The sequence below is a fragment of the Eleginops maclovinus genome, chromosome 13, assembly GCF_036324505.1.
Source record: "Eleginops maclovinus isolate JMC-PN-2008 ecotype Puerto Natales chromosome 13, JC_Emac_rtc_rv5, whole genome shotgun sequence".
Taxonomy (NCBI): Eukaryota; Metazoa; Chordata; class Actinopteri; order Perciformes; family Eleginopidae; genus Eleginops; species Eleginops maclovinus.
The window spans coordinates 17,496,285-17,523,083 of record NC_086361.1 but is presented as its reverse complement, the minus strand read 5'-3'; the positions used below and the strand labels follow the sequence as shown (position 1 = coordinate 17,523,083).

At 41.7% G+C, this 26,799-nt stretch overlaps 3 protein-coding genes and 1 long non-coding RNA gene across 6 annotated transcripts; 3 read left to right on the top strand and 1 right to left on the bottom strand.

The window, feature by feature from the left end:
• Positions 1-3,309: 3,309 nt before the first annotated feature.
• hoxa4a (homeobox A4a) lies at positions 3,310-5,790 on the top strand. The gene is made up of 2 exons (XM_063899257.1): positions 3,310-3,727; positions 4,256-5,790. The coding sequence occupies exons 1-2, from the start codon at positions 3,310-3,312 to the stop codon at positions 4,579-4,581; spliced, it is 744 nt and encodes a 247-aa protein (XP_063755327.1). The 3' UTR covers positions 4,582-5,790.
• Positions 5,791-8,144: 2,354 nt separating this feature from the next.
• LOC134874955 (uncharacterized) lies at positions 8,145-12,989 on the bottom strand. 2 transcript variants are annotated; one of them, XR_010167150.1, is made up of 3 exons: positions 12,724-12,989; positions 12,496-12,623; positions 8,145-8,726 (listed from the first exon to the last, which is right to left on the bottom strand). It is a non-coding gene; the product is annotated as an uncharacterized LOC134874955 (long non-coding RNA). The 2 variants fall into 2 exon arrangements; XR_010167149.1 differs by having other exon boundaries at positions 12,496-12,727.
• hoxa3a (homeobox A3a) lies at positions 10,083-20,374 on the top strand. 2 transcript variants are annotated; one of them, XM_063899254.1, is made up of 4 exons: positions 10,083-10,362; positions 11,676-11,736; positions 15,458-16,034; positions 18,667-20,374. In XM_063899254.1, exons 3-4 carry the CDS (start codon positions 15,575-15,577, stop codon positions 19,455-19,457), a joined length of 1,251 nt encoding a protein of 416 aa, XP_063755324.1. In that variant the 5' UTR covers positions 10,083-10,362; positions 11,676-11,736; positions 15,458-15,574; the 3' UTR covers positions 19,458-20,374. The 2 variants fall into 2 exon arrangements, with proteins under 2 accessions (XP_063755324.1, XP_063755323.1); XM_063899253.1 differs by lacking the exons at positions 10,083-10,362; positions 11,676-11,736 and adding an exon at positions 13,132-13,560.
• A 147-nt stretch (positions 20,375-20,521) lies between these two features.
• Positions 20,522-25,784, top strand: LOC134874950 (homeobox protein Hox-A2a). The gene is made up of 2 exons (XM_063899255.1): positions 20,522-24,106; positions 24,710-25,784. The coding sequence occupies exons 1-2, from the start codon at positions 23,743-23,745 to the stop codon at positions 25,438-25,440; spliced, it is 1,095 nt and encodes a 364-aa protein (XP_063755325.1). The 5' UTR covers positions 20,522-23,742; the 3' UTR covers positions 25,441-25,784.
• The last annotated feature ends 1,015 nt before the right edge of the window (positions 25,785-26,799 follow it).

The window sequence follows — 26,799 nt, the reverse complement described above, 5'->3', positions numbered from 1 at the left end:
AGGAAGAAGCAACTTGTCTTCGCCTTTATTAACGTCATTGGAAGTCTGAAGGTTACTGTTATTAGTCTAATCAAAGTTTGCAGCTGTATATAAAAGCTAGTGCCCCACTGAGTTATTGTGAAAGCTCGTTCCGTTGCCAGTCCTGCAAAGTGGTTTGATAGGACAATCACAAGTGGCGCACTGTCTAAAAGAAAACGTTTTTATTATGGGCGTTTACCTGTATCAAAATATTTCCATAAAGCTGTGAAAGGTGTTTTCTGGCCCGAATCGTTGCTTCATCTTGAAAGCAAAGAGGATTTTTTATCCCCCCGTCAGGGCTCCGTATAGACAGGAGACCTTGGGAGAACCATCTGCAATCTGTCACTATTGTCTCAGCACTTCTCTGATAATCTAAATTTACAGTAAACTGTCAGCATGATGTATATTTCTTAAATAGACCTTCACCTCACAGTATATGCTCTGAAAGGGAACACCGTGATCTGGCTGTTAGATTATTATAACCCTAAATAAAATCCATAATGCACAGCTCTAATGTGCTTTCTTCACATTAAAAGCAGAATGGATTTTTAAATTTAGTGGAAAATTGCTTAGATAGTGTAAGCTAGTTTGCCGTTGCTTCCTTATGCTCCAATGGTCAATTTGAGGATTACTATTGTATTACATTTTGTGCTTAGTTCAAGTGATTTCCAGATGCTTTCTTGAATTGAAACACACAGGAGCAGCTTGCAGGCCTAGGCTAGATAACGGAGGTATTACCCGCAGTCTTATCTAAAATGCTTCTTTTGTAGGGCTGTGCCGGATTTTTGAATGACAATAGTATGTTTTAATAATGTTATTCACAGGTGAACCATTAAAGGAACAAAGTAGTCCATATAGCAACAAGTACAATGACCTGTAAAATCAGACTAAGTGGATAATAGCCAAGCTGATCTGGCCCATATTTTTTCAGGACCTATATATAATAGAATGGCAGCAGACTGTAAATTTAGATATGATGTGAAGTAGTCTTACTGCTGACATTATGTTGACATATTGCCTCTCAGGTGGTCTCTCGGCCATACGGATACAGTGGGTGTATGGCGGAAAGTACATCAGCTGCCATTTACAATGAGTTAGGTGTGAGAAAGCCTGTAAGATACAGGAGATAGGAGCAGCTTTGCCTTGCAACAACAGTGTGCTAACATGAGAGAAAAACAATTTTTGAGGAGGAAAAACTAAGGCCTGCCTCTGGTTGCTGATGGAAAATAAATAATTCACCTGTTTTTAAATCTTCTGCGTCCATAAACTAGAGATTCAGTGATGGAGATCAGCAATGTGAAGAAAAAAATCTGCTGTATTTTATAATAAATGTGTTTTGCAGCAGATCTGTAGTTTGAAGATCCCCCTATTCGACCGTTTCTAACTCGTAGCACGAGGTGTGATTTTCTGGATAGTTTGAGGTCTATGGCACATGTTTTAAAATCCTTTAGGGACCTTACCAGGTGCTGACCAATGCTAAGTGCTCCCCCAACTCCCCAGAGCTGAACAGACCATGCAAAACTGAAGTCCAAGTCCGGGGTGAACCTCAGGTCACTGCGTCTAACAGATATGAAAATGTCGCCTCTTTGGAAAGGGGGCACGCCTTGTTGTTTAACAAAGACTGTCAATGGGAAAGATTAATCAGAAACAAAATGGAAACGGTGTCACTTTGGGGTCAGGCAGAAGTTATCTCTGTTTAGAGGAGCGAATAGAATAGGGGGGACCAGGGAAAAAAGAAAAAAAAGGAGAGAAAAGAAAGCTTTCAATATTTCCGAAGTTTGGCCTCTTGTTTCTCCATGCAGAGGCCTTGTTGACGTGGACAGTGTGGATCAGCTTTGTGAAGAGCTGCTGCATCTTCCTGGGACACATATACAGTGAGGCCCCTCGGACATGGAGAAGAAACAGGACCTGGACGTGATGGCTGATGGTGAAGAGCACGGTCAGAAACTTTTATATTCTCTAGCTTAAAATGTGCAGTTTTATAAAAAATATTTTTATTATACTAAAATCAATGTGAGACTTTCCCGAAATTATTGTATTAAACATTATTATTATTTCCTTTTTTAATGTACCTGAATATTTGCCCCTTTTAACTCTTAGTACCCACTATCTTTGTCATATGTTTTTATATGTACAACACATCATGCTGCCAGTATCTTTACCTGGCTGTATGCATTAAGTTAGTGCTGTGGCACGTGTAGGAGAGACAGATCAAGATATTGCATATTTGTATTGAAATAATGGAAAATAGTTTGTGGATAACTTTTTCTATATTTTAAAATTCAAACAGATTTGTTACATTTTGTTTGATGTGATATTCTTTATGCTGGACAGATAATTGTGGCATGTCTTACTATAAATTGTCTAAGCTTTTTCACAATCCCACGCCTTTGTTTGGCGTGTGGCCATAATAAAGATTCACTTGCAAGTGATTGTTCCGTGTTTGGATTTGCTTTTCAATGGCAGTTATCGCAGAGAACTGGTAATACGTGATGGCCGTGTCAACAGAGCCAGATAACTTTCATGTAGTAATGGAAATACAAAGCAAATATGCAGAAAACATCATTGCGTTTTAAACCAATAAATGGGTCATATGCATGTATGCAGGTGTGCAAAGTGAGAGAAGAGTGTTTGTGTGTTTGTCATAGGCGGGTATTCACAAGGAAGAGTTATGCTTGATATGCAGGAGTGTGTGTCCGCATAGATAAGGCTCGGCATTGCTTGCAGGGACCTTGTGCACAGTTTTCTTTTTTGATCATTTAAATAAGCTGATATACAACAATATAGTTTGCACTGTTATTTGGCATGCTGTTTGTGACCCTGTTCAGCGATATGTTTAGGATTCAACACGTTTGAAACTCAGACAACAGACATTCACGTCACTGTGAGAAATATTCCTTTGTTTGTGATAACATTTATTTTGTCAGGGCTTGAATTTCATATTCACTCTCTGTTTCAGATGAGGTGGATTTATTTTGCACAAGCAGGAATGCCTCATTCACATACGTTTGGCCTCATGCAGTAAACAAGTTAGTTGATTGGTTTTGCTTTATATACGGTGATTTAATAAGGAAAACATCAACGTAAGCCAGTCCGAGCGGTGTTGGTGGTACCAATGCCATGCTTTCCATTGGTTCCTGTTTACATGATGCCCACAGGACACGCCGTGATTGGTGGTGCTTCACACGTGACCAGGCAACTTTGTACATTTGACAGGGAGTAGGAGGGTTTTGTGGAGATCAGAAAAACGACAGCGCGATAAAAATTAGTATTGTTGCACTTCACAAATTAATGACCATGAGTTCCTACTTGATAAACTCCAACTATATCGAGCCTTCCTTTCCTCCATGCGACGAATATCAGCAGAGCGGATACATCCCCAACCCTGGTGATTACTACGAGCGGCCAAAAGACACGGGCTTCCCCCATCACGAAGAACCATCCTATCCGAGGTCAAACTACACAGAAACGGGATATGATTACGGTAACGTCCCCGCTACCGGACTCGATGATTTCGGGGATGGGCATCACGCACAGCCGCAGCCGGTTCCACAGAGCCACGGTCCTCGCCTCTCCGCGGCCCCAGACGGTGGCGCAGGGGCAAATGCCAGTAAAGACTGCAGCCTCGCCAGTGAGGCATATCCCGGCGTAGCGAAGGGCAAGGAGCCGGTGGTTTATCCGTGGATGAAAAAGGTCCACGTTAACAACGGTGAGTTATCGTCACGGTTAAATAGCAGAACCACTGAGAAACAACCACTGGAACACACGCAAGCCTATTGAGGCAGCACTAGTAGCAGCCCTTACAACAGCAATTTACGACTATCGAGCAGCAGGGTCGGTAATTAAGGACCCTCGTAAATTTTATTGCCTGTGTTCGTCTGTCGGGGCCATGTGCCTTTGTTGCTTTTTAACCCAAAGTACCTCCACCACTGGAGCCGAGCCAAACTGTAATATCCAACCCCGCTGTTTTGTTAATCATTTCTAAGCTTGATATGTCCCTGGATGCGAGTGCTTGCACACTCGGCATCTCCACATTAAGGTCATGTCCGTAAACTGAAACAAGGCTTCAGAGTAAAACAAACAGAGCGGATGTGATTTCCCAACAAACCCAGAAATGTTTTATCGTTTTTCAACCATGTAATGTGTCCATTGGAGGAACTAGGGCTTTGGAATAAACGCTATCAGCCTGCGTTTAACACCTGCTTGCATGCCTGTGTATGGCTTTTTTCTCCTCCAGTCAATCCCAATTACAATGGAGGAGTGCCCAAGAGGTCCCGCACTGCCTACACCCGCCAGCAGGCTCTGGAGCTGGAGAAGGAGTTCCACTTCAACCGGTACCTGACCCGGCGCAGGCGGGTGGAGATTGCGCACACCATGTGTCTGTCCGAGCGCCAGGTCAAGATCTGGTTTCAGAACCGGAGGATGAAGTGGAAGAAGGAGCATAAGCTTCCCAACACGAAGATCCGCTCCTCCAGCTCGGCCTCGTCCTCAGCCTCGGGGCCCCAGCAGCAGATCAAAACAGGCCAGCAGCTTGTCCCCACGCCGTGCACCGCAGGTCTATAGTGCTGAAATTAACCCCGTACAACAAAACCCAATCCAGACTGAGATGGCAAATATCACAAGTGGAATTTGATGGACCGATTCTCAGTATTTTACACACATGGTGTTATCTCTTTCACCTTGCCTCTGCCATTGGGCCCCTGTCACGTCCTTTGTACCCTTTCCCTCTCCTGTCGTCCTCGCCCTCTTCATATAAGCTTGAAATTCACCTTTAATTGCCACGGTGGCAACTGAAGTGTTTCTATATTTGTTTATTGTTATGAAAGAAGGATAACTCACATTCAAATGTAGGATCAAAATGTATCATAACAGTAAACATTCTGTGAGGTAAACAGTATTTTTTCTATGTTCTCTTTGAGTATTTTTTTTTTATTATTATTTTTTTATTATTGCTCATGGAAAGCTCTAATATACTTGAAAGATATTTAGCGAGACTCTAGATGCCTGTTAGAAAACCAGACGGCTGTTTTAGAGGTATGGCATCACTCAGAGTAACAGTGTAGTTTGTGTGTTTGAGTGGGTTGGTTTACTGTTGAATGTAGTCCAGGTGACATTCACATTTAATGTAAATAGGCAAATCATAATGAAGGCACAATAAGGAAAGCATTTCGTCAAGTAGAATTATGTTTGTTGGTGTTGTAAGGTCTAGGTTTATTTGTGCTAGTCCGTCCCATGTTGTGCTGTGTTCTAAACTGTGAATATTTGTATGTGTTGTCCCAGTATTGACCGTTGTGATGTAGGCTAGTGTAGGCTCAATGTGTCCTTGTGAAATAAATATGTGCTTCACTTAATAACGTCGAATTGGCTTCGGATATTTTGTCACTGCAAATACTGATTACAATTGAAAGCAACATGTACTTGCGAAGCCGCGGGTATTGACATGGCAGGAGCATTGGCGTGCCTCCTTTAAAGAAAAAAGAGATTTCCTTTCCGAACTCAAATATTTTGTGCTAATGCTATTTTTTCATTTCAATACGTGGTTGTGTATTTATTTTATTTTATTACTTTTATTTAAAGCTTTTAGTACGTTATCTAGTGTGTGGAGATGCGTGCATAAAATTGTGATTGTGCTTCCAAGCATTGGATAATTTACTGCGCCACGCTTGTATGAGACTTTATATTTATTTGTTTTACTTTCTCTGAATATAATCAAAATATATTGCTATCTAGTTTTTATTTGCAGAGAGTTTTAACTTTAACGTTTTAAGCAATGCATAAATTACGCATATTCTGTTAAAGCAAGATCTACATAAAGGAAAATGTTTTCAGATGTTTTGATTTATGTAACATGTTGAGGTTAAGGAAAATTTCTCCCCATCTACCATAAATATTTTTGGCTGACTGAATAATGTCGTCAAGCTCAACTGACTATTCTAATCCGTAAAATGCGCTTGAATGTCATGCACATTTCGTGGATAGAGCTGAGACATGGTTTGAATTAAGGAGGCAGATTTCAGCTGCTTAAGCATTGTAGGCTTTTCTAATTTCATGGGAAACAAACCAACCTTAAATTGTTAAATGTAGCCAGCCTCACATATTGTTCTCTCTTGCCATTATAAGGATATCGCAGCCAACCTCAGTGCACCAGAATGCGATTGTTGGTCGCTATACCTGCTACATCCAAACAATAGGGAGTTCAACCAGGGGACACGGCAGGCTCTGGCCAATCACCAGCTCAGAGCACTTCTTCTGATCCCTGACCTTTCGACACACACAATGTTCAGACCATACATCAGTGCTGAGACCTCCGCGAGCTTTTTCTTCCCATATAAGATTTACCCAGAGACAGCGCTGAAACAAAAACGGTTTTAAGGTGTGAATCTGAGCCATGAATTGTCCAAAAGTTATTCTTTGAGACAGCTCTTTTCCAATATATCACCGAAACACTCCTGTCAGGGCATGTAGATAGTGCAGATATGAGTTGAAACATTCTGGCATTTAGCATGCAATTTATTATGATTTCCAACATGTTTTGGCACTGATGGGTTCTGCTCAATATATATGCCAATAATAGCATAATGAATGGAGTTGCATTGCATTTAACACTAGATAAAATTGACATTCACCAAAATTCCCACAAGTATGCATTTTCAGAATAGAAGCTTTATCTATTTGCTATACCGTTTTTGTTGCATCTTTCCATTTATTAACATTTTTGCCACTATACAGAAATAATCCTACATAAATAATAAAACCCTCTTAGAATATAGCATGCAATTCATCTTTCTGTGAAACACTCGCTGTACACATGAAGGTTGTACCGAACATGGCGTTGAGGCTGATTGGCACCGATTTTGCGCAGACTCCAACAAGTCCAAAGTTAAATTACAAGATTTCAAGTGATTTGATTCGCGAATAGAGGTCACTTCCAATGTACTGAAATTTTAATTCGCCAGTTCACGTGACTTGTTGAATAATGAATGCCCTTGGGTCAGAAATAGATCTGAAAATCTACCTTATTTTCATTTGAAGTGATCCTCTGCAGGGTGCGAGTCAGATCTCTTCTCCCCTGACAGAACCCTGTCTGCGTGACACAGACCGTCATGACTTGTGAGTAGATTTGGTTGTTTTTCCTGTTAAATGTGTGTAGATGTAAAAAGTTCTATAAAATATAGTAGAAGTGGAGGTGGTTTAGTTTTCTTCTGGTGACTTATTGTTTTAAAAAATACGATCTTTTTTTAAATTTCCAGCAAAACATTGTTGCACTTTCTGAGCTTTCTAATATCTTAATTTGCTTATTTAACTAAAACTGTCCTATTTTGATCAGTCTATTTCATTACAAAGCATATTCATTGACAGAAAACGTTGTTATTTAGGACCCCTCAGTAAATATTAAACAAGACAGCTGGTCTTAATGTTTCCAAATGTTCGAACCATGAAGTTAGCCTGATGAAATTTAACCGTCATTTAAAAAATAAAATAAAAAATTATATTTTTTTTTATTTATCGATTTAGTTCACTTTGCTCAATACAAACTCGTGTTGTTACATAAAGAGGTAAATCACAGCAACCTTCATTCAGTAAATAATTGCTTTATGCGAATACATCGACATAAGTGGCTGTATAAGTAACACTATCTCACAGGTACAGCTTTTCTGAGTATACAGTAATAAAATCACAAGTCGAACAGCAGATTAACGACAAGAAGCAACAGTCTGCATTTGTGCTTGCAAAGTTGACGTCAAAAAACACTTTGCCTTCTAACGTGGAACCATGCTTAGTTGCGGTTTTATAGATTTTAATTAACGCACATTTACTATTTGTCAAATGTAATTATTAATTTCAAAGTTGAATGAAATGTGAGTGAATTTTTTTTAAACAACAATTTTAATGCAAATTACGTATCTGGTGCTTGAAAGAGCCTTTCAATGAGAATGAACACAATAGAGAACATAGACACAGGTCAAACATTAACATAGTCCTTAGGGTTTCACGATGTCAACAATAGAAATATGTACTTTTATTCATAGGTTGTTTTGCACTTACCTCCAAAATGCTAGGCCTACTAGCTGTTAAACAAAAGCATATTATACGTCATTTTCAGTCATAAAAAAAGAGCCAGTAAGTTCAACATGAATATTGCTTTATTACGACCACCTTTATGCAAACAATTACGTTGTCCTAGTCCGTGAGCGATGTCTCCAAGTCGGTTTAAGGCGTTGAATTTCGCATTAGCCTTGATACTGGCCGATGTAAACCTCGCAGAACGAGTTATCTTTGTCTGAGTGTATCGGTAACCCAAGCCTGGCTGTTAAGAGCTCCGAGTGTCAACATTGTGAGAAGATATGGACCGCCGTCTGGCCAACATCCAGAGGTCTGCTCCTCTAACTCCTCTTTGCTGACAGTGAAACGCAACCTTGAGTTGTGTAAATAACTCTGTTTCATGCAAAACAGTTGAAACTTAAAAACATAATTGATCAACTACTACTTTGGACGAAAAGCAAGTCTGGAAATGGGGGAAAAAATAGACTACCAATTGAGGGCCTTCCATCTTCTCCTTGTTTGTGATCCCAAAATAAGTTCCCACTCGACTCTCTATGCCTCTGTCTGGGTCAGCGAAAAGTTCAGTTGCGGTGGCGAAATGCAACATGGGTAACTTCCAGTGCACGGTCATATCCAGCCATAAAATTCTAGTGACAGCTCCACATCTGCAATTGTAGAAGAACAAAGAGAGGACAAGTTAACACAACGCAGAGTCAAACAACGTTAACAAAAGATAAATAGTCTTCTTAACATAAACAAGAGTCTAAAACCAGTGCGTAAAACCCTTTTTTTTTCCCCCCCGATCATTAATATTCCTCCTCTTTTCATCAGTTTTAGAAGTGATGAAGGTGAATTAATAAGAGCTGGTCTGCTTCCGTTCCTGTCTTTAAAAGTTTACCGCTCAAGTTGTAGTTTGAGAAGACAAAGGCTGGTGTGGGAGTGGGATGCTGTCTATGTCCGCCCCGAATGATTAATAGTTGTGGTGGGATTTTTCCACGCCTGCTGCTCGGTGTTGACGGAAAACAAGCGCCAAACGGTGCGGAGAGAAGATCTTTCTTCCTGACTATTTTGGCTAAATCTGTAGTGGCAAAAGTTACATTTATACTATGCTGTTTTTATAGTGGTTTTGGCCGATTACAAAATGATGTATTAGTTGGCAATTCTGCCACCGTAGCCCCAGCTCCCATTCAAAACCTTCAAAACTCTCCTGTTGCACAGACCTATAATTTCTAACATCACTCAGCTGGTCATAGGAAACGCATAAACGCACTTAAGTCGTATGGGGGTCCATGTAGTGATCAGCGGGGTCGGGCAGCCACTCTTTGGTTACCTCACCTCCACTTTCCGCTTACTGCTGAGTGACAGACACCTCCACGACCACCAGGGCGCACACCATCCTTATGTAGGACAGGTAAACGTGTGACATGTTTTATCCAATTTGGCAAACTGCATGCAGGCTTTTGCTGATGGAGAACCAAATGCTGATTAAGTGGTACTACAACCGGACTGTGGACGTGGGGGGCGATATTGAGTAAAGCTCTCGGCAGTCCTGGCTGCTGTGTTTTAAAGAGAACAGAGTAGCCCTTTGCTGGAGTGATGAGTAATCATTATGCCACTCTTAAATGGTATTTTGTAAAGGAAAGCCCTCTCCATCTTAGATAGTGCGAATTATCACGCTGCAGTGCAAAACACGTTGGTTTGTAGCCTGGCTCTGAGCTGTTGCTGCACTTGAAACTCGGCACACAGGCAGGCAGGATTAGCTCTTTCAGCCACTAACAGGCACCAAATATATGGCACTTTAAAACTGACAGAACAGTCTTTGGCTCTGAATGGGCGACACGTGGAAAAGCTGCTTCTCTGCGAGAGACCTGCTCCTCTGCCAGATACATTGCAGTGTCACATACCCCTCTTTTTTCTCCCTCCAAACTGATCCGTTTCTCCTCAGGGGCAATGACTGCCTCCATTAATGATTCACGGGCTCAAATAAAAGGGATTTAAGTTGACGTTGCGTCACGTGAGCGGGGCGCATAATACTGCGCGATGTTATGGCACGGGGAAGAAAACCGGAGCCCCGGTCTGACCATATGATGCTGATTATATGCGGGTTACCCCCACTTTCCGTGAGGGGAGTCCGGGCTTTGTAGTTTGTTTATCGAGAGGAGAAAAACAGAAAGAGAGGCAGACAGAGAGAAAGAGGATCCTGGGTTTGTGGATGTATTATACTGCTGTCACAGACGGATATGTTTTTCCACGCGGACAGAGTCAGAGCCCGAGCTTTGGGAGGATGGATTTTATTTTGAGGTATTTCCGCCGATTGTTCATTACTGTCGTGAGTTATTGCTGCGCGAGGCAGAGGTCAGTAAAATAGGGGTCCAGGGTTTCTGCAGGGCGAGAAAATAGACAGGTACTAAGAAACTATCGATATTCACCTATGTAGTAATATACCCGATGCATCATAGACAATCAAGCAAAAATAGGCCTTTAGAGTTTACACATGGCTGTATAGTATTATTATTTATAGTAATTGTAACGATTTATCTTGGCCACTAAGATATACCATTGTTATATTATGCTCCCCATGCTAAACACCAGAAAGCTAATATTAGTTTCCGTGTACTCTTAGAAAAGAGCAGTAAATAGTGAAATATTCCTGCTCTATTAATATCTAGCATAAGCAGTCATTATGATAAACAGGCCTGTACAACTGTTTGTAAATAAAGCGGCCGTATAAGAAATAGAAACACTCCAAACATAGAGCACGGCTAGACCAAGGTGCAACCGGTCCTAAAACAAAACAGCTCGTGTCTTTACGTAAGGTTTTTGTGCGTAAATGATACATCAAGATGGGCTCCATAAAATGTAGGGGAAAGCGGTGGGGTTGCGTCGCTCCACCGGGGAAACGAGGATATAATGGAAGACGGAGTGCCATCCAGGACTGAGCGGCCGCTGAGGTCACGGCGCTGCAGCTTGATTTATGGGCGCGGGGACTTGGGGAAGATGGTGCGCGAGAGCTAATGACTATTCGATCCATTTGTGGAGAAAATGCTTACCGGCATGCAGGGAAACAACAAACACGTTATTTGCATTGGCCCCTTTTTGTGTTATTAGTGATATTACACTAATATAGGCAGCAATATTTGGTTGAATCGTTTCATTCTGGCTTTTATTTATGCAGTGTGTTTATTATTGTTAGGTGGTTTTGTTTTTCCTATGGAAATATTTTGGTTGATATTTTGTAGGAGAATGCTAAATGGAATCTAGATTTAAATGGTTTCTCTAAGGTGAAAAGATAATCCTTTAACACAAAGACTTGGATCCGTCTGCTAAACATAGCAGTGTGTAGCAATATAAATCATAATCCAAACAATTTTCTTGAGGATACTTGCATCGAATTTAACTAGAGTTGGTTTATCCTGTTTGCTCAAAACGTTTCATTTTAAGCATTTTAAGAAAAGGCCTATAATGTTTTATAATAATAGACGAATGATTTATAATTTAATGTTCTAACAATATAGGGAGTTACTAGTCTAAAAAAAACAATTACGCTCGATTTGTCCACGTTAAAAGGTTGTATTTTCTTCTGTATTTTTGAAAATGTTTATTTTACATTGCAGAAATCCAGCCGAGTAAATTCAGGCCATTGCACGGTCTCTGCGACACCTTGAACTGCCTTCGGTAAGTTCATATATCTTTATTGATTTGTGTTATGAATGCTTGATGGTGATATCCTTATTCAATTTCTAATAAGTAGCTACCACACACGCCCACCAAAGCACTTGCAGGGATAGAGAAGCAGGGCTTGTACATTTCCTTGTAGCAGCAATATGACCAGCCCGAAAGCAATAATTCCTTCTCTTCCACTTGTCTTTGTGGTGTAATTTGTCACTATAAAAGTGACGAGGGGAATCGCAGCTCTTGGAGCGGTGCCTTTCTCCTTTCAAAAACTACTTCCAGTGAAAGCCATCTGCTTGTAGCTGCTATAGTGTACTGCACTTTAGTTTTAAAAAAAACATTTTCTTTCATAACATTTTCAGAATGTGTTTCTTTCTCCTAGATACTTATGCATGTTATGTACGGCTGTAGCTATATGACCACCAACTCGCTGACATTTCACCCTTAGCTCAGGGCCAAATTAAAGAGACAGACGAATCAGCATTTAAGCAAAACACAAAGAAGTAAATAATTATACAATGTGACTACTTTGGTTTCGAAAAGAAAAAGCCGAGTTGACTAAAAAAAATCCTCACGCGTGAATTTTTGTCCCACTCACCCTCCCACGCCGTCCGTGTTCCACCTTTTTAATTGTGCCATTGAATTTTGTCCCAGAGCCTGAAACCAGCAGAGAAGCCGCGTGTTTACAGCATACGGTAGCTGAGAAGACATAAATCTATTTTTTCCCTCATTCTTTCTTTGGCTGCAAGAGTGAAGCATTACCATGCAGAGGGATTCCCCCTGCTGCCGGCTCTCTTCTCCCCTGCTCCTCGCTGCATGTCCTCCCCTCTGCCTTTTGGTGATCAACCTTCTTCCCATGTTTCACACCCTGCTCCTGGTGGGGTTTTTCCCTTGATATACATGGAACACGGCTTTGATCTCAAGTTGTTGTGATTTCTAATGTTAAAATAATAGTGTGTCATACAAAAAGCCATTCCGGCAGCAGAATACCTGGCGCTGGAATGAAAACGAATTGCGCGTCTCTTGTGCCAAAAGATTGAGGAGTTTATGCAAAAATGTGGGTTAATGATTAAGCCGCAGAAAGAAGCCCTTTTATGTCCCGTAGAAATGGAAATGCAGCATGGTCAGAGGCTGATTATTCCTTTGTATTCCCCCTTCTCTCCTATATCTCATCCACTGGGCTCATAACCCTACTGCAGAGCGTGGAGTAAATAATAACAAAAAATATTTAAAACACTTAGGGGATAGATTCTATGCTAGTTTGTAACGAGGCATTATTTTTTTCTAGACACACTACCTCATTTGGTTGGGGGAGGAGGAGAAGGAGCCACTTGATTTGAACTGGCTTTCCAAGGCACTTCTTATTTGCATAATTTTTTTTGTCTATGGTGACGCTCTGGTTCGGGGCAGTTCAGTGGTGTCTCCATGGTACTGGTGAAGGATCACATAGTCTACAGCATTGCCTTGGCTCAGTTTAATATCACTATGAAGCCCTGGCATTGCTCTATAGCACGACGATAAATTCAATCTTGAGGCCAGATAACTCTTATCTCGCTGACCCAACTGCTCACGGCTGCTTTCGTAATCTCGGTTTACCCATCCACGTCGAGTAGGGAAAAAACGAAAGGAAAGGGGTTTCTCTCGGCTCTTCCCTTTTTTGTTGTGGCTGCTAATGCCTGGTGCATGGCAGGGAGCACTCTGCTCTTGCTGCTGCCTCACCCTGCCAGCCCTGCCCTTAAACTTTTCTCTGGATTACTGCTTTGATCGATTTTGTCGCTGAATGAGAAAATATCGCTTGGTGCTCTGCATTCGTCGTCAGAGGATAAGGTAAGCAGGCCAGGAATAGTCTCCCTCGGTTGTAAATGGCTGAGTTTGTGTGTCGCTCGGTGATTTATCACCGTATGACTTGGATCTCAGTTCAGGAAGAGTTCACACACACGCAGTCAGGCAGCCAGATTTCTCTAACGCCGAGCAGAGGGCTGAGCAGAGAGCCTGTCATTTGTCTCTCTTTCTCTGTCTTTTATGACTATCGCAATGGCTTGCCTGGAGATATACACCACCAAGCTTTCTGATATCTTTTCCAGGTCATTGTGAGTGCAGATATAGCGAAGGCACCTTCTCTCACTCTGCGGTTAAGCTGCATGAAGGCAATCTTAGAGCTCATTTTAAACTGATTTGCTTTAAACGGCTGAACGAAACCTGAGTTGTTCCACATTTTCCTTTCATTTCCTTGTACTTGTTTTTTTTTAAATGCCTTCCGGAACTACACCTATTTGTCTCGAAATCATATTTTGTATTGCGCAACTTGGTAGATGTTACATTTGAATCCATACGTTTAGGCAATTAAAATGTGAAGTTATCTCTACTCTACTCTTAAATATATTCTTATTTTCATAAGTTTGATTTTATTTCTCAAAATTACCTTCCTTGGCCGCTTCTACAGCAATAGTTGCATCTACGCTGACAAAGAATAGCATGATTTCACATTCATAGTTATAAAACAGGATGAGTTTATATTTTATTTGCATTGAACATTATTGCCTTACTTAAAATAAAATAAATGATCTTTACTCAAAATTATTACTTTTTTTATTATTATTTGTATTATTATTATACGTATTAATGCATTGCACTATACTATTTCTTAATCGCATTGGTTAAAACAACAGGAATGCACATTAACTGTTCCACTATTTCAATAATAATGCCACATTATAACAGATTTCCCGAAGCTGACCCGTGTTACTATGTCTATTATGGTTTATAGTTTCCCCAATAATCTTTAAGAGGGTGATCCCCATGGTTACCTGCGTGAATTATGGAGGCTTAGCAGCATGCGCTAGCTCTACCATGCCGGGTTTCTGTCTCTGAGTACCGGGCTGGCAGCTCACCGGGCCGCTCATTCCGAGCAGGCCGTCCCGGCCCACTGACCCCCATATATCACGGCGAAGGGCCGCGGAGCAGACAGCACCGACAGCAGCCATTATTATGGGCCTGCAAGGAAAGGTTCACATCATGGTCATAGAGATGCACGGATACCCGCCTTGTTTTTCAGGTTTCCTCGTAGCCCTTTCATTTATCTTCCAGAATGCAAAGAACTAAAACAAAAATAGAAAAGAGAAGGAAGAGAATGTGGTGGTTTTTGCTTTGTGTCTGGTGGCGGTGGAAGCACAGCGCATTGAGGTTTTTCCTGTTACTGAAGGACGATTTTTTTTTTTTACTGAGTGAAAACAAAAAAGGGTTAAAAAGTTGTGGGCCACACCGAATGCATTCACCTGCTACACGGGAAATTAGATAGACTGTTGACAGCCCTGTAGGTAGAATAACAATGTAATATAAATATTATTTTCCGGTGTGTGTAACCTGCTAATAGGATTTCCCTACAGGACCCTTTTTACCTACAGAATTTCCTCTAAAAGGTGTTGTGTTACTACATTCATTTTTATTGTTAATAAGAAGACAGGTTTAAAAGTTCTTGCATTTTGGTGATTTGGCAATTGGAAAAGCGTTTGCAGGGGTTTTTATTTTGATGTGTTTTGGCACAGATGGTAATGCAAGGTTAGTGCATGCCTTTGTGCCCTGTGTAAGCCATAAGGTAAACGGTAATAGTCTACAGGACTGTTGGCCCTATCTTGCTTCCATAGTCTCCAGTGTCAGGCCTGTATTGAAAAGTAAGATGGATCGCCACCATTTCTTCTCTTCACAGTGCTTCTTGTAACCCTAGGTTCACCCAAGGAGGCCATTGGCGGAGAGGCGTCACGTGACCACGGGGTGCCAATGTTATTCTACAAGGGTGTCAAGACCCTGTCAGTTTCTGAAATAAATATTGGGAAACGGCGAGATGCAAAAGGCAACCTACTACGACAGCTCCGCAATTTACAGTGGCTACCCATATCAAAGCGCAAATGGCTTCAGTTATGATGCCAATCAGGTCCAATATCCCCGGGCTTCTCATGTGGAAAGTGAGTACCATCGACCTGCCTGCTCCCTGCAGTCTCCTGACGGCTCCGTGGCTCTGCAAAAGCCGGGGGAGATGGCGGAGAACTGCGACAGGACCACAGCCATTCAGGCGGCGCAGTCCAAGGTTCATCCCGAAAGCAATCAACCACAGGTGCCAGTGCCAGGCCCACCCCCTCCCTCACAATCCCCCGGTGCTATCAGCCAAAACACAAGCAACGGGTCCAACCAGCCCAGTGCCAAGAACGGCTCCCCGACCTCTGCTACTCGCAAACAGATCTTCCCCTGGATGAAGGAATCCCGTCAGAACATCAAGCAGAAACCCACCAGTAGCTCCAGTTCAGGTACTTTCAAACCAAACACTGCTTCAGCTGGCACACACATAACTTGACTAAATTGCATAAGTTTACTTGAGGGAGGACACAAAACACAGTGGGTTAGGGAAAATGTAAGGGCATTCAAAGAAGGGGGCAGCCCAGGACCATACATATGTAAGGGTTCAAATGTGATTTCCCTATTCAAGGGGCATAGATATGTTCATCTATATTTTTCAAGTCAGTGGTTTATATATATATATTGTGTTTATATTGTGTTTCCACTGGAGGATCCTTAAGTTATTCAGGAACTACAGCCAAAAAATGACCACAGAGTTTAATCAACTCCTTCCTGACACGGTCAACATGTGTGTTATTTTCATTATAATCACATCCTGTAATGACTGTCAATCAATACCAAAACCATTATCAAAAATAACTATACTGTAAGGTTAAAGACTGTATATCTGCTCTTACATTGGGAGTAGATTCCACCATGTGTTGTCCCTGTGCCCTGCAGCTGACCTGTCCCTACTGTAAACACAAATCTCCACATGTTCACAGAGAGACAACAAACAAACACGCACAACAGTTGTTTCAGTTTGTCCTGCTGTTTTGATTAGAGGGGAACTTGGTGGGCCAGAGTGGGGGGTTTGGGTTTGAGGGTTTTTATTTACACAGAGCCAATCTAAAAAATTCCGAGATTTTCCCCCTCATGATGTTTTTATTTTGTTAATGTTGTAGGGAATAGTTCAGTTAAAATAATAATCGACATAAATTATATGAGTTAGGGGCTTAATTTGCTAAGAAAAGACGTACTATTGAAGAAAGGAAATCGGGGTGGGTCAGGTTGTGGGGTTTAGGGGTAATTAACATAAACATAACTTTAAAAATAAGAGATGCTTATCTTACAATGAACTTCTTTATTGTTCCATAAACAGGTACTTTTCTTCATCTGAATATGCATTTTCTTAGGGGAATGTTTTTCATCAGTTTTTAATTAGAGGTTTTCATGCTGACATGGATGGAAACCATGTTACACTCGTTTTACGCACTTCTGCAGGCATGATCCTGCGGTTTAATTGCAGAAACACTTAATAATTCAGAGTGGGGAGTTGGTGTTTGTGTTGTTTATTTACATATAATATCAGCCATGCTAATGTTCTCATGACCTTTTTATTTAATAAATTAGGTAGTTAATCTATCGTTATAGCAAGTAAGTTACTACAGTAAGTAGTAAATGATAATTGCACCAGTCGAAGTGATTTAAGTTGAAAAAGTGTTTTTTTATGAAGTGTAAACAACTGGTAAAAGTGCATGCCTTTTATTAGAAGTGTTTTACACATTCTTTACAGCTAAATCATGGTCTTTGATTAGATGAGCACTTGGTGGGGTGTTTTTTTTTTTGGTTCTGTGTAATAACATCCCAAAATGCATAAATGCTAACCTTCCCTTGGCCCTCTCATATAGGAAAATGGGTTAGTATTTAATTAATTTATATGTACTCTTTTGCTGTAAGCGTTATGAATGCAAATCAGTTAGTTACCCTTCATTGTGTGATTTATCTTTAAGAAGGGTTTTTCATTACTTTAAACAACACATTGAGATGCTAACAATCGTGAAAATCAGTTTACGCACGGTTTACCCACGTTCGCCAGACAGAAAATGACAACCCTGCACTTAACAAACGTGTTTCCAAAATTAGTATTTTATAAATCAAACTGACCTTAAAAAATGAATTCTTAAGCGGTAAAATAATAATCGTTATCTTAACTGATTGCCCTACACTATCCCTATTCCTCCTGTTAAGTTCTCTTTCATCTCGGTTATAATCTAATGGGTCAGGTTATGTCATGCTGCATTCCTTTTGCATGTTTGGGCGACAGGTAGTGAAATGTATTAAGTGTTGGCCGCCTGCCACAGCGGCAAGTAGACCAACACCTTGCTATTCTGCAGCCAAGCTCCTGCTTCTTAGAAGAGAAGGCTTATCAGTGAGGGCAGGGCGAGCAGCTCTATATACCCTGAGGAATACATAACGCTTGTGTTTGCATTACGCGTGTGAGTACGGGGAAAGATGAGGGTCAAAATGTTTTAGTAGGAAATCTCAGGTTACCTGGTCCCATATCAAATATTGACCCACTATTCTTCAGTTACTTTTTTTCTCTTTGCACTTAGTGTACACAGACACAGTACCCATACACTGATTGTTAATTGTCTTATGGAGCCCCCATGATAACCCTTGAGCTTTGCAGTATGACAGTGGATTTATCAAAATGGTGATATGTTTGGAACACATAAACGCGCACGCATGCACGCAAAAGGGTGGGAGGAGGTGGAGAAAGAAAAAGAGTGGATGATGAAACTCTTATTTAAATAGTGAAGCAGGGCATATTTATCTGGTAAAACCCCCCTCGTTATGGTTGAAAGTTCTGTTATCAGCAGCTTGAGTGTTGTCAGATGGTTTTCCTTTCACTCTGTTTTCTTTCACTGTCTCTCCCTCTCTTTCTATATGACTCTCTCTATATCCTCTTTTTATCCCCCCTTCTTCTCTCTACCCGCGCGCCACCCCCCCCCCCCCCCACCCCCCCCCCCTTCTCCTCTCTCTCTCTATCCGTCTGTAATGGATTACTGATTGACATCCTCCTCTCCTTGTCCCTGACAGTGGAGAGTTGCCCCGGAGACAAGAGTCCTACGGGGTCAGCAGCATCGAAGAGGGCCCGGACAGCTTACACCAGCGCCCAACTAGTGGAGCTGGAGAAGGAGTTCCACTTTAACCGGTACCTCTGCAGACCCAGGAGGGTGGAAATGGCGAACCTGCTCAACCTCACCGAGAGACAGATCAAAATCTGGTTCCAGAACCGCAGGATGAAATACAAGAAGGATCAGAAAGGCGTCGGAATGATGCCTTCCCCTGGCGGACAGTCCCCTCGGAGTCCCGTGGGCCCGGGCTCAGGGGGTGGCAGTGGCGGAGGATACCTCAACTCTATGCATTCTCTTGTAAACAGTGTACCTTACGAATCCCAGTCGCCGACGTCTTACAATAAACCTCATCAAAATGCATACGGTATGGCCACGCCATATCCCCCTCCTATGAACAACTCTCTCAACAACTGCCCTCCCTCCCAGAAGCGGTATCCCGGGACCGACTCGGCCACGCCCGAGTATGACGCGCATCCTCTCCAAGGCAATGGCAACTACGGGAGTCACATGCAGGGCAGCCCGGTTTATGTCGGTGGCGGTTACATCGACTCAATGCCTAATTCTGGGACCTCCGTTTTCGGTCTGACCCATCTCTCGCACCCGCCGTCCACAAACATGGACTACAATGGAGCAATCACAATGGGTAACAGTCAGCATCACGGAGTGTGTGATCCAACACCGACGTACACAGACCTAACGTCGCACTACTCTCAGGGAAGAATCCAGGAAGCGCCCAAACTGACGCATCTGTAGCGATGGCGCAGACCGGATCACTCCGCCCATTGTCTTATCCACCTCCAGACACATTACTGCTTTGTTTCTGCGCCTCCTCACGGCGTCCACCTTCTCTCTGCTTTTGTTTATGTTTTCTATAGTTTGATGTGTGAAGTAGCGTAGGGTAAATAATCTCGATTTGCTTGAATCTTTCTTCTATTTGCTCGTGTCATTGTCTCACAAAGACTGAGCTGTCTAGAGTGGGAGGGAGGGGGGCACAGTATAAGCATAGGACTATTTAATCTTTTTTGAATATTGTTTTAAAATTGAAACGCAAACAGGGTATTATGAACATATGTTATTCATTTTTAATGTGAATTTGTTCGTCTTTTATTTATCCGCAGTTGAAGAATTGTGTTTTGCATTTTGTTGCACTTGTAAAAGGATCCGTCAGAAGCCACGAGCTGGGATTATGAGAGGGAAAACATTTTCAAGAACAAGGGTCATGAGCTTACACACAACCTCCCTTGGTTATGTTGTTTTATTCGACTTTATAATGTTATTTATTTTTTCTCGGTGTTACGATAAAAGAGTCCTTTAGTATTATTTGACACCTCTGCGATCTATGTGCGGTGACAAGGTTGGTGGAAAATTAGCGTCTCAGCTCTTTTCCAGCCCATACATGTAGCCTGCAGGAGCTCCATAGTAGCAGACCACCATGTTGCTGTTATAGGCTATGTTCTCTTTTTTTCCCTTTTTTTTTCAAGGAGGTGTTTTTATTTTCTCAGCGAATGTAAAATCAATCAGTCATGCAATAAGGGTGGAAAGAAGGACACACATTAGCAGTTTCTTTTGTTGAAGAAAAAAAAAAACAGGCATCATTAATTTCTTTTTCGATGTCATACATTCCACGCTGCTCCCAGTTCGAAGAAATAAATAAAATAATTGAAATACAATTGCAGAAAATGTGTAGTTTTAATTCAGACACATCATAAGCATATATACAATACCACAACATTGAATACAAGACAATTACTTCGATACAAAATGTCAAATGTACATTTATATATGTCATTAAGTTATATACGTGTAGAGTTGATCACAAAAAAGGGGAAATAAATGGTTGCAAAATTGCGATTTTAAAAGACAACAACAATAGCATAATATTCAGTACACGAAAATGTGTAGATCTCTATATTTAGTATTTCCCTTATAAAATAATGTGAAATCCGATGCCATATTTAATATTCAGAAACAGAAAGGAAAACAGCCTCAGATAAAGTCAAATATTGAATAAAATATACTCCCTTTTTAAAATCTCTTTCTGTTCGACGTGAAGAAAACTCTCGGGTGGCCTTCTCCCCTCCTCTCATGCGCGTGGGCACATCCATAATAATAAAAATGTCACCCCGGCCCTTCTGGAGATTCTGCAAGAAGACAACAAGCTAAATGAGAAATCGTTTGAAAAATAATTTCCTGATATGTTCAGTCACTCAAATTCGGTCAGAGAGGATACAGACTGAAGTAGAAACCGTAAAGGGGATTATTTGTCTCATAATATTACAGATTTACAGATGCCAGTGTCAAAACCAGTTCAAAACGAAAAACCTCAGTGGTGTCGATACAACGCACATTATCCGTGAAAAGCTGAAGCACGTCAGTGATTTAATCTGTGTGCGTTGTTGATCAACTGAAGGGCCTGAACAAGAATTATTCTACATGTTTTAATTGTGTGGGATAATTTCCTATTGCTAGATAAAATACATGTAACACGTGGAGCTAAAATGCCTTAAACGGTTTCTTTAAAAAAAAACATTATTACATAAAAGCACAGATGATTCTCCACATGTTTGTCTTATCAAATTACCAAAACATTTTTGCACCATGGTATTTCTTTTATTTATATTTTGCCTTAATGCAACTGCAGTATTATTTGTTCTCAATGATACTACACTTATATAAATAATTTCAGCCCAATTTGATTGATATGAAAGGGCATGAACATTACTAACCCTGACATATGGTTAGCAGGGACACCTAGAACAATTGAACCATGGTGTGTCTCAGTAAAAAAGCTGATGCACTATCTGCATCCAACAAAGACACACACTGCATACACGCGCACACGCACTCACAGCAAGCTACTGATTTGACCCATATGTGCCATACACAGGTAGCACATAAATAACTTTTTTTACTGAAACAGAAGATGTGTATTTCTTCTTTTGCATATATCCATCCGTGGGAAAGTGGTCCTAAATCAATCCTGCTGTAAAGACAAGTGTGTAAGACAGGCTGGGGTTCACTAAATGCCGCCACCCACTCCTTTCCTTGCACACAAAGCCTGTGCGTAATTCCAAAAAAAGCCATCCATCTCTTCCCCTAGCAACTCGTTCCTTCCCCTGGTCCGCTCAGAAACCTGCATGTCCACTAAAACGACAAATGCATGTCTTTCTGTGAATGCATTCACGATGTAAAGATAAAAGCCAGGTGGAGAAGCTGCTTCGCCATACTCACCGTTGGCGCATTACAGCTTCCTCAAAAAGGAAATGGTCACATCTTGTGTAGATGGATCCGTATATTTATCTTCTAAAAGATCCCTCCAGCGACAGCCCGGCTACAACTGCGAGCAGAAACTGGTTCTAATCTGAGTGGCCAGTGTTTCTCGCCGCTTCCTGGCTGCATTTGATCCGGGGGAGAGTTAGAAGCCTTAAATGTGTTGTGAGGGCACCGAGCTGTCAGACCTTTTGGCGAGTAAGATTGATCGCGCGCAGGCTTCCAGGACTCTTTGTTTGGTATATAAGCAACAAACTGAGAGAGGCCTACCACTTCTCCTCTTCCTTTTTCTTACTCTCCAAACCATTTTTTGGAAATGAAAATACAACATGTAGCTACTGCTTGACGAAAAACATCCCAAATGTGGCTTTCTCAGAGGATACTGGAAGGGCTATAAAACCACACACTGCAGGGAAGCGCCATTCAATAACAATAACCCATTTACATAATAACGCTGCAAATGGATTCATTGTAAATGGTCGATTGTAAATGTGACGGTGTTTGCTTCATTGCATTTTCAGGTAGAATTGATTTCTCGAAATACAGAGGGATGATTTCCTCAGCATTATATCTCTTGTCCCCCCCAGTAAACTCTGCTCTAGCCTTGTGTTTTTCTAATCTTAACATTAACATTACATTTTCTAATTATTAATACAATATTTAAACAACAATGGCAGCTTTTGGTGATCGAAATATTTGAAAATGAACAATCATATTAGAAAATGCTTTATGTTTTTTTGGCCTCATGTCTGTGGGTTTGTGCACACACATGGACGCGGATGACCTCGTTCCAAAATCGAGCTTTTCTGGAATAAACACAAAACCCGTGTGCTTTTACATCCTATCTAAAGAGGCCATATTAAAGTGTATAGTAAAACAATGTTTATGGGTACACAAACATACAGTTTATACGTGTGTAATTTCGTACACATTTCTGGACCTGATCTGTAAATGTTAAACAGCTGTTATTGTACAAAATGGTGTGTACATGTCATATCCGTCACTATTAACTCAATGGATGGGCTTTTTATTGCAACACATGTCAATGGATGCACTTCATATTTCATTATTATGCATCTTTGAAAAATCACATCTACTTTGAAGTCCCTGTGCAAACTGGATTGCTGGAGTTTGTTTCTGTCGAAAAGTCTCAATATCAGTTTTCGGGGTATGTTTTTTTTTCACATCTGAAGCCTGACTCTTGCCTATTTGAATAGCTACTGGCTGTGTGCGTGTGTGTCTGTGTGTGTGTGGTGTGGGGGCGTTCTCGACTGACATCCTCAAACAATACGAGAAAGAGGAGTGCACGAATCCGCGCACCCTACGCTGGGCTCCTTCCCTGTAATAGTGAGCGTCAGCCATTCTTAAAAAACACATTTTGTGGCTTAGTGGACTGGACTGGAAGGGCGAGAGGAGGATAAACTGAGCGGACAAAGATGTAAATAAAAACAGTCGTCCCCCAGCTGAGCGAGGCGTTCTTCATCAGAGTTTTTGGATCAATCAGGCAGACAGTGGCTCCTTTTGATTAAACCCCAAATTGTCATTGGGCAGAGGTAATCATGTGACTGGCAATTCGGTCCAATTTCAACCTTGTCTCCATGAATTCAATAGTTTAATAGTAGCTCGGTCCCCATACGACCGTAATCAGTGATATAGGAAAACACCACCAGGAGATTTTTTTAAATGATTTTTTCTTTCTCGTCCTCACTGAGCCGCAACATTTATAAAAATACGCGTGCAAACTTTCCTCGGCTCTCAGGGAGCGGAGATGAATTACGAATTCGAGCGAGAGAGCGGTTTTATCAATAGTCAGCCGTCGCTTGCTGAGTGCCTGACATCTTTCCCCCCTGTCGCTGATTCATTTCAAAGTTCATCAATCAAGAGCTCGACGCTTTCACGCCCGACACTGATTCCTCCTCCCTTTGAGCACACCATTCCCAGCCTGAATCCGGGCAGCCATCCGCGGCACGGCCGGCCCATACACAGCCCCGACGGATGCAGCTCGCTGCCCACCGCCTCTCTACCCCCGGAGTACCCTTGGATGCGGGAGAAGAAAGCCTCCAAACGGAATCACCTGCCGACTTCCACCGCGACCACCATCTCCAATGGACCTGTGTGTTTTTCCCCAAAAGGTGGGTGATTTAGAAACAGGGACACTTCACTGCAAATGTGTTGACTAGTCTATCTGTTGCTAAATATGAGCTCAGGCCTTTCCTAAATATCAAACAGGCTACTTCCGTTTTTATTCTGGTAGATGTATGGTTATTGCTTTGCTGTGATTGTGTATGAAGACAGGAAAAAAAAAGTTTGGACAAAGTTTGGTGATGTAAGATGATTTATTCCCCTAGCCGTGGCAGAGTTTTGATGTGTGACAGTAATGAAGAGTGATGGAGTGCCGTTGCCGAGGAGGGCAGCTGGAGCATTCATTAGTATCCCGCAGCAGCCTGGACCTCACTGCTTTTAGTGCACTGTGTTAGCTTCACACACATGCTGGATATTATTATTTTTGTTTAAAACAGTCTGATTAGTATGTTTATTTTGTATTGATTTTGGGATAAAAAAGATTTCCAGGCTTGGGTCAGTAGCTCCAGCAGCGGCCATTTTACTGCAGCATGTTGTGAGCCTCTCTCTGGTGGTTTGGGAAAGCCATAATGTTAGATTCACGGGCAGCGGGGTTATGTAACTGTTGTGTCCTGCTTTTTTAATCCCATGCTACCGTAATGCTTATTTTCCAGGCTCGCCTGAGATCGTGGAGAGCGGAGGGGGAGGAGGGGGCTCCCGGCGGCTGAGGACCGCATACACCAACACACAGCTGCTGGAGCTGGAGAAGGAGTTCCACTTCAACAAGTATCTTTGCCGGCCGAGGAGAGTGGAAATAGCGGCCCTGCTGGACCTGACCGAGCGGCAGGTCAAAGTCTGGTTTCAGAACCGGCGCATGAAGCACAAGCGACAGACCCAGAGTAAGGAGAACCACAACGGAGAGGGGAAAGGGCCGGGGGCCGAGGACGACCTCCACAGCGACGACGAGGAGGACGACGAGGGCCCCCTATACGAGCGGAGCGGGGCCCTGCTGGAGAGAGATACCTGCTCCTTTCAGAATAACTCTCTGAGCTCCATACAGCAGCTCCACAATGGCGAGTCCATGGGCTTTGCTGCTGCGCCGCTGAACAGCAATGACAAAAATCTGAAACATTTTCCCAACCCGTCACCCACTGTTCCGGGATGCATGTCAACAATGGGCCCAGGCTCGGCATCTGGCCCGGACAATGGCAACAGTCCCCCGGCCCTGGATGTTTCTATACACGACTTTCAACCTTTCTCCTCGGATTCCTGCCTACAGCTCTCGGATGCAGCTTCGCCGAGCCTGTCAGAGTCTCTGGACAGCCCCGTGGACATTTCTACGGACAGTTTCTATTTTTTCTCGGAGTCCCTAACTACAATCGACCTGCAGCATCTGAACTATTAACTGAAATCAATCACACTAGCTTTCTTTCTTTCTCTCGGGACAATTCATATCAGGCTGCAATGGTATTAACTCTGATGTTATTTGTATATTCGGCACAGTTATTCTGTTGATATTTGACTTGACGATTAATACAAGGTAAGGATGAAATTAAATCACTGAAATGGCTCTACTCAAGACGTGACTTGTAATTAACATAACAAATTGATCTCATGGAATGGAAATGAAAATGAGTATGTGAATAATTATACAATATTAGGCCTATGGTACCTGGTCGTTTTATTTTTGTATAGCTTACAATGTCTTGGATATTTTTGTTAGAATACAATTAACTTGCTACAATCCTTTCTCCTGGTGTTTTGAGTCGTTTTTCATATCTATTTCCAGACTGGGTATTTTAGCTAGAATTATTCATGTAGAAAATATGCAAAATCAAAGAAGTAGGGCAAATATAGAGACGTTATGCAAATGTACCAACAGGTTGGCAATGAATATAAATAGCCTAGTCCGCATTGAGTTCAGTAGTGAAGGCTCACACATGATTGGAATTTATTTTTATCGTAAAGTTGAATTCCAACAAAACGGGGATTGTTTTAAATATGCCTAGTTTACTGAAATATTTTTTACAAAATGTTTTCAAAGGCAGATAACATTTTATAAAAAACTTGAGAGATACGCTTTTTTTTAAATGTGGTAAAATAACTTATAAATATATGCTAAATTGCAGTTTAGAAACGAATAATTAATAATGTTTTAAAAACTGTAACTTGCTTTTCTGGAATTGTTTTTAGATATTCTTAGATCTATCAGTTATCTTATTGGCAGTGTTTCAAGCTTCCTACATAAACCCTAATGCAGATTATTTTAATGTTCACCTTCACACTTCAGACTTTGGAGAGTAAAAGCAAACACGCCTGCACGAATCTTAGCATGACAGGGCTCTTAACATTGTGTTCGTGTTGCAGGCGAATACCCGGGCCATGTTTGCCTTCAGGAGCTCATAAATCACTCCGTGGCATGAATGAGACGGACATTAAGGAGACCAATTGTGGCGTAATGTGCACAAATAAAACTCCACTTACATTTTCATACGGGACTCCCCAATTCCTGTGCTAAAAGGGGGCTGAGTCTCTTCATGCGTTTGGTAATAATTCATTTTTATAGCTTGTTTAAACACGGCCCTGGCTCGGGGACAGCGGCAGCTTGCAGTAGCAGGCTGCTCTGGGTGTGAGGCTGCACTTTCCCCCGAGTGTTAAAAGTAGCTCAAACTCAAAACAGACTCCTATTTATGGATTAGATGCAATTTATCAGACATAAATGTACTAAGCATATATTCTGAGAGGGGCTCATAGCAGCACTGTC

What these genes read in the sequence shown, in the direction of transcription:
- hoxa4a (XM_063899257.1), top strand. Translation starts at nt 3,310, where the DNA reads ATGACCATGAGTTCCTACTTGATAAACTCCAACTATATCGAGCCTTCC. An exon ending in AAAGGTCCACGTTAACAACG is followed by an intron (nt 3,728 to 4,255) that starts GTGAGTTATCGT and finishes TTTCTCCTCCAG; the next exon opens with TCAATCCCAATTACAATGGA.
- LOC134874950 (XM_063899255.1), top strand. Translation starts at nt 23,743, where the DNA reads ATGAATTACGAATTCGAGCGAGAGAGCGGTTTTATCAATAGTCAGCCG. An exon ending in TGTGTGTTTTTCCCCAAAAG is followed by an intron (nt 24,107 to 24,709) that starts GTGGGTGATTTA and finishes CTTATTTTCCAG; the next exon opens with GCTCGCCTGAGATCGTGGAG.
- hoxa3a (XM_063899254.1), top strand. Translation starts at nt 15,575, where the DNA reads ATGCAAAAGGCAACCTACTACGACAGCTCCGCAATTTACAGTGGCTAC. An exon ending in CACCAGTAGCTCCAGTTCAG is followed by an intron (nt 16,035 to 18,666) that starts GTACTTTCAAAC and finishes TGTCCCTGACAG; the next exon opens with TGGAGAGTTGCCCCGGAGAC.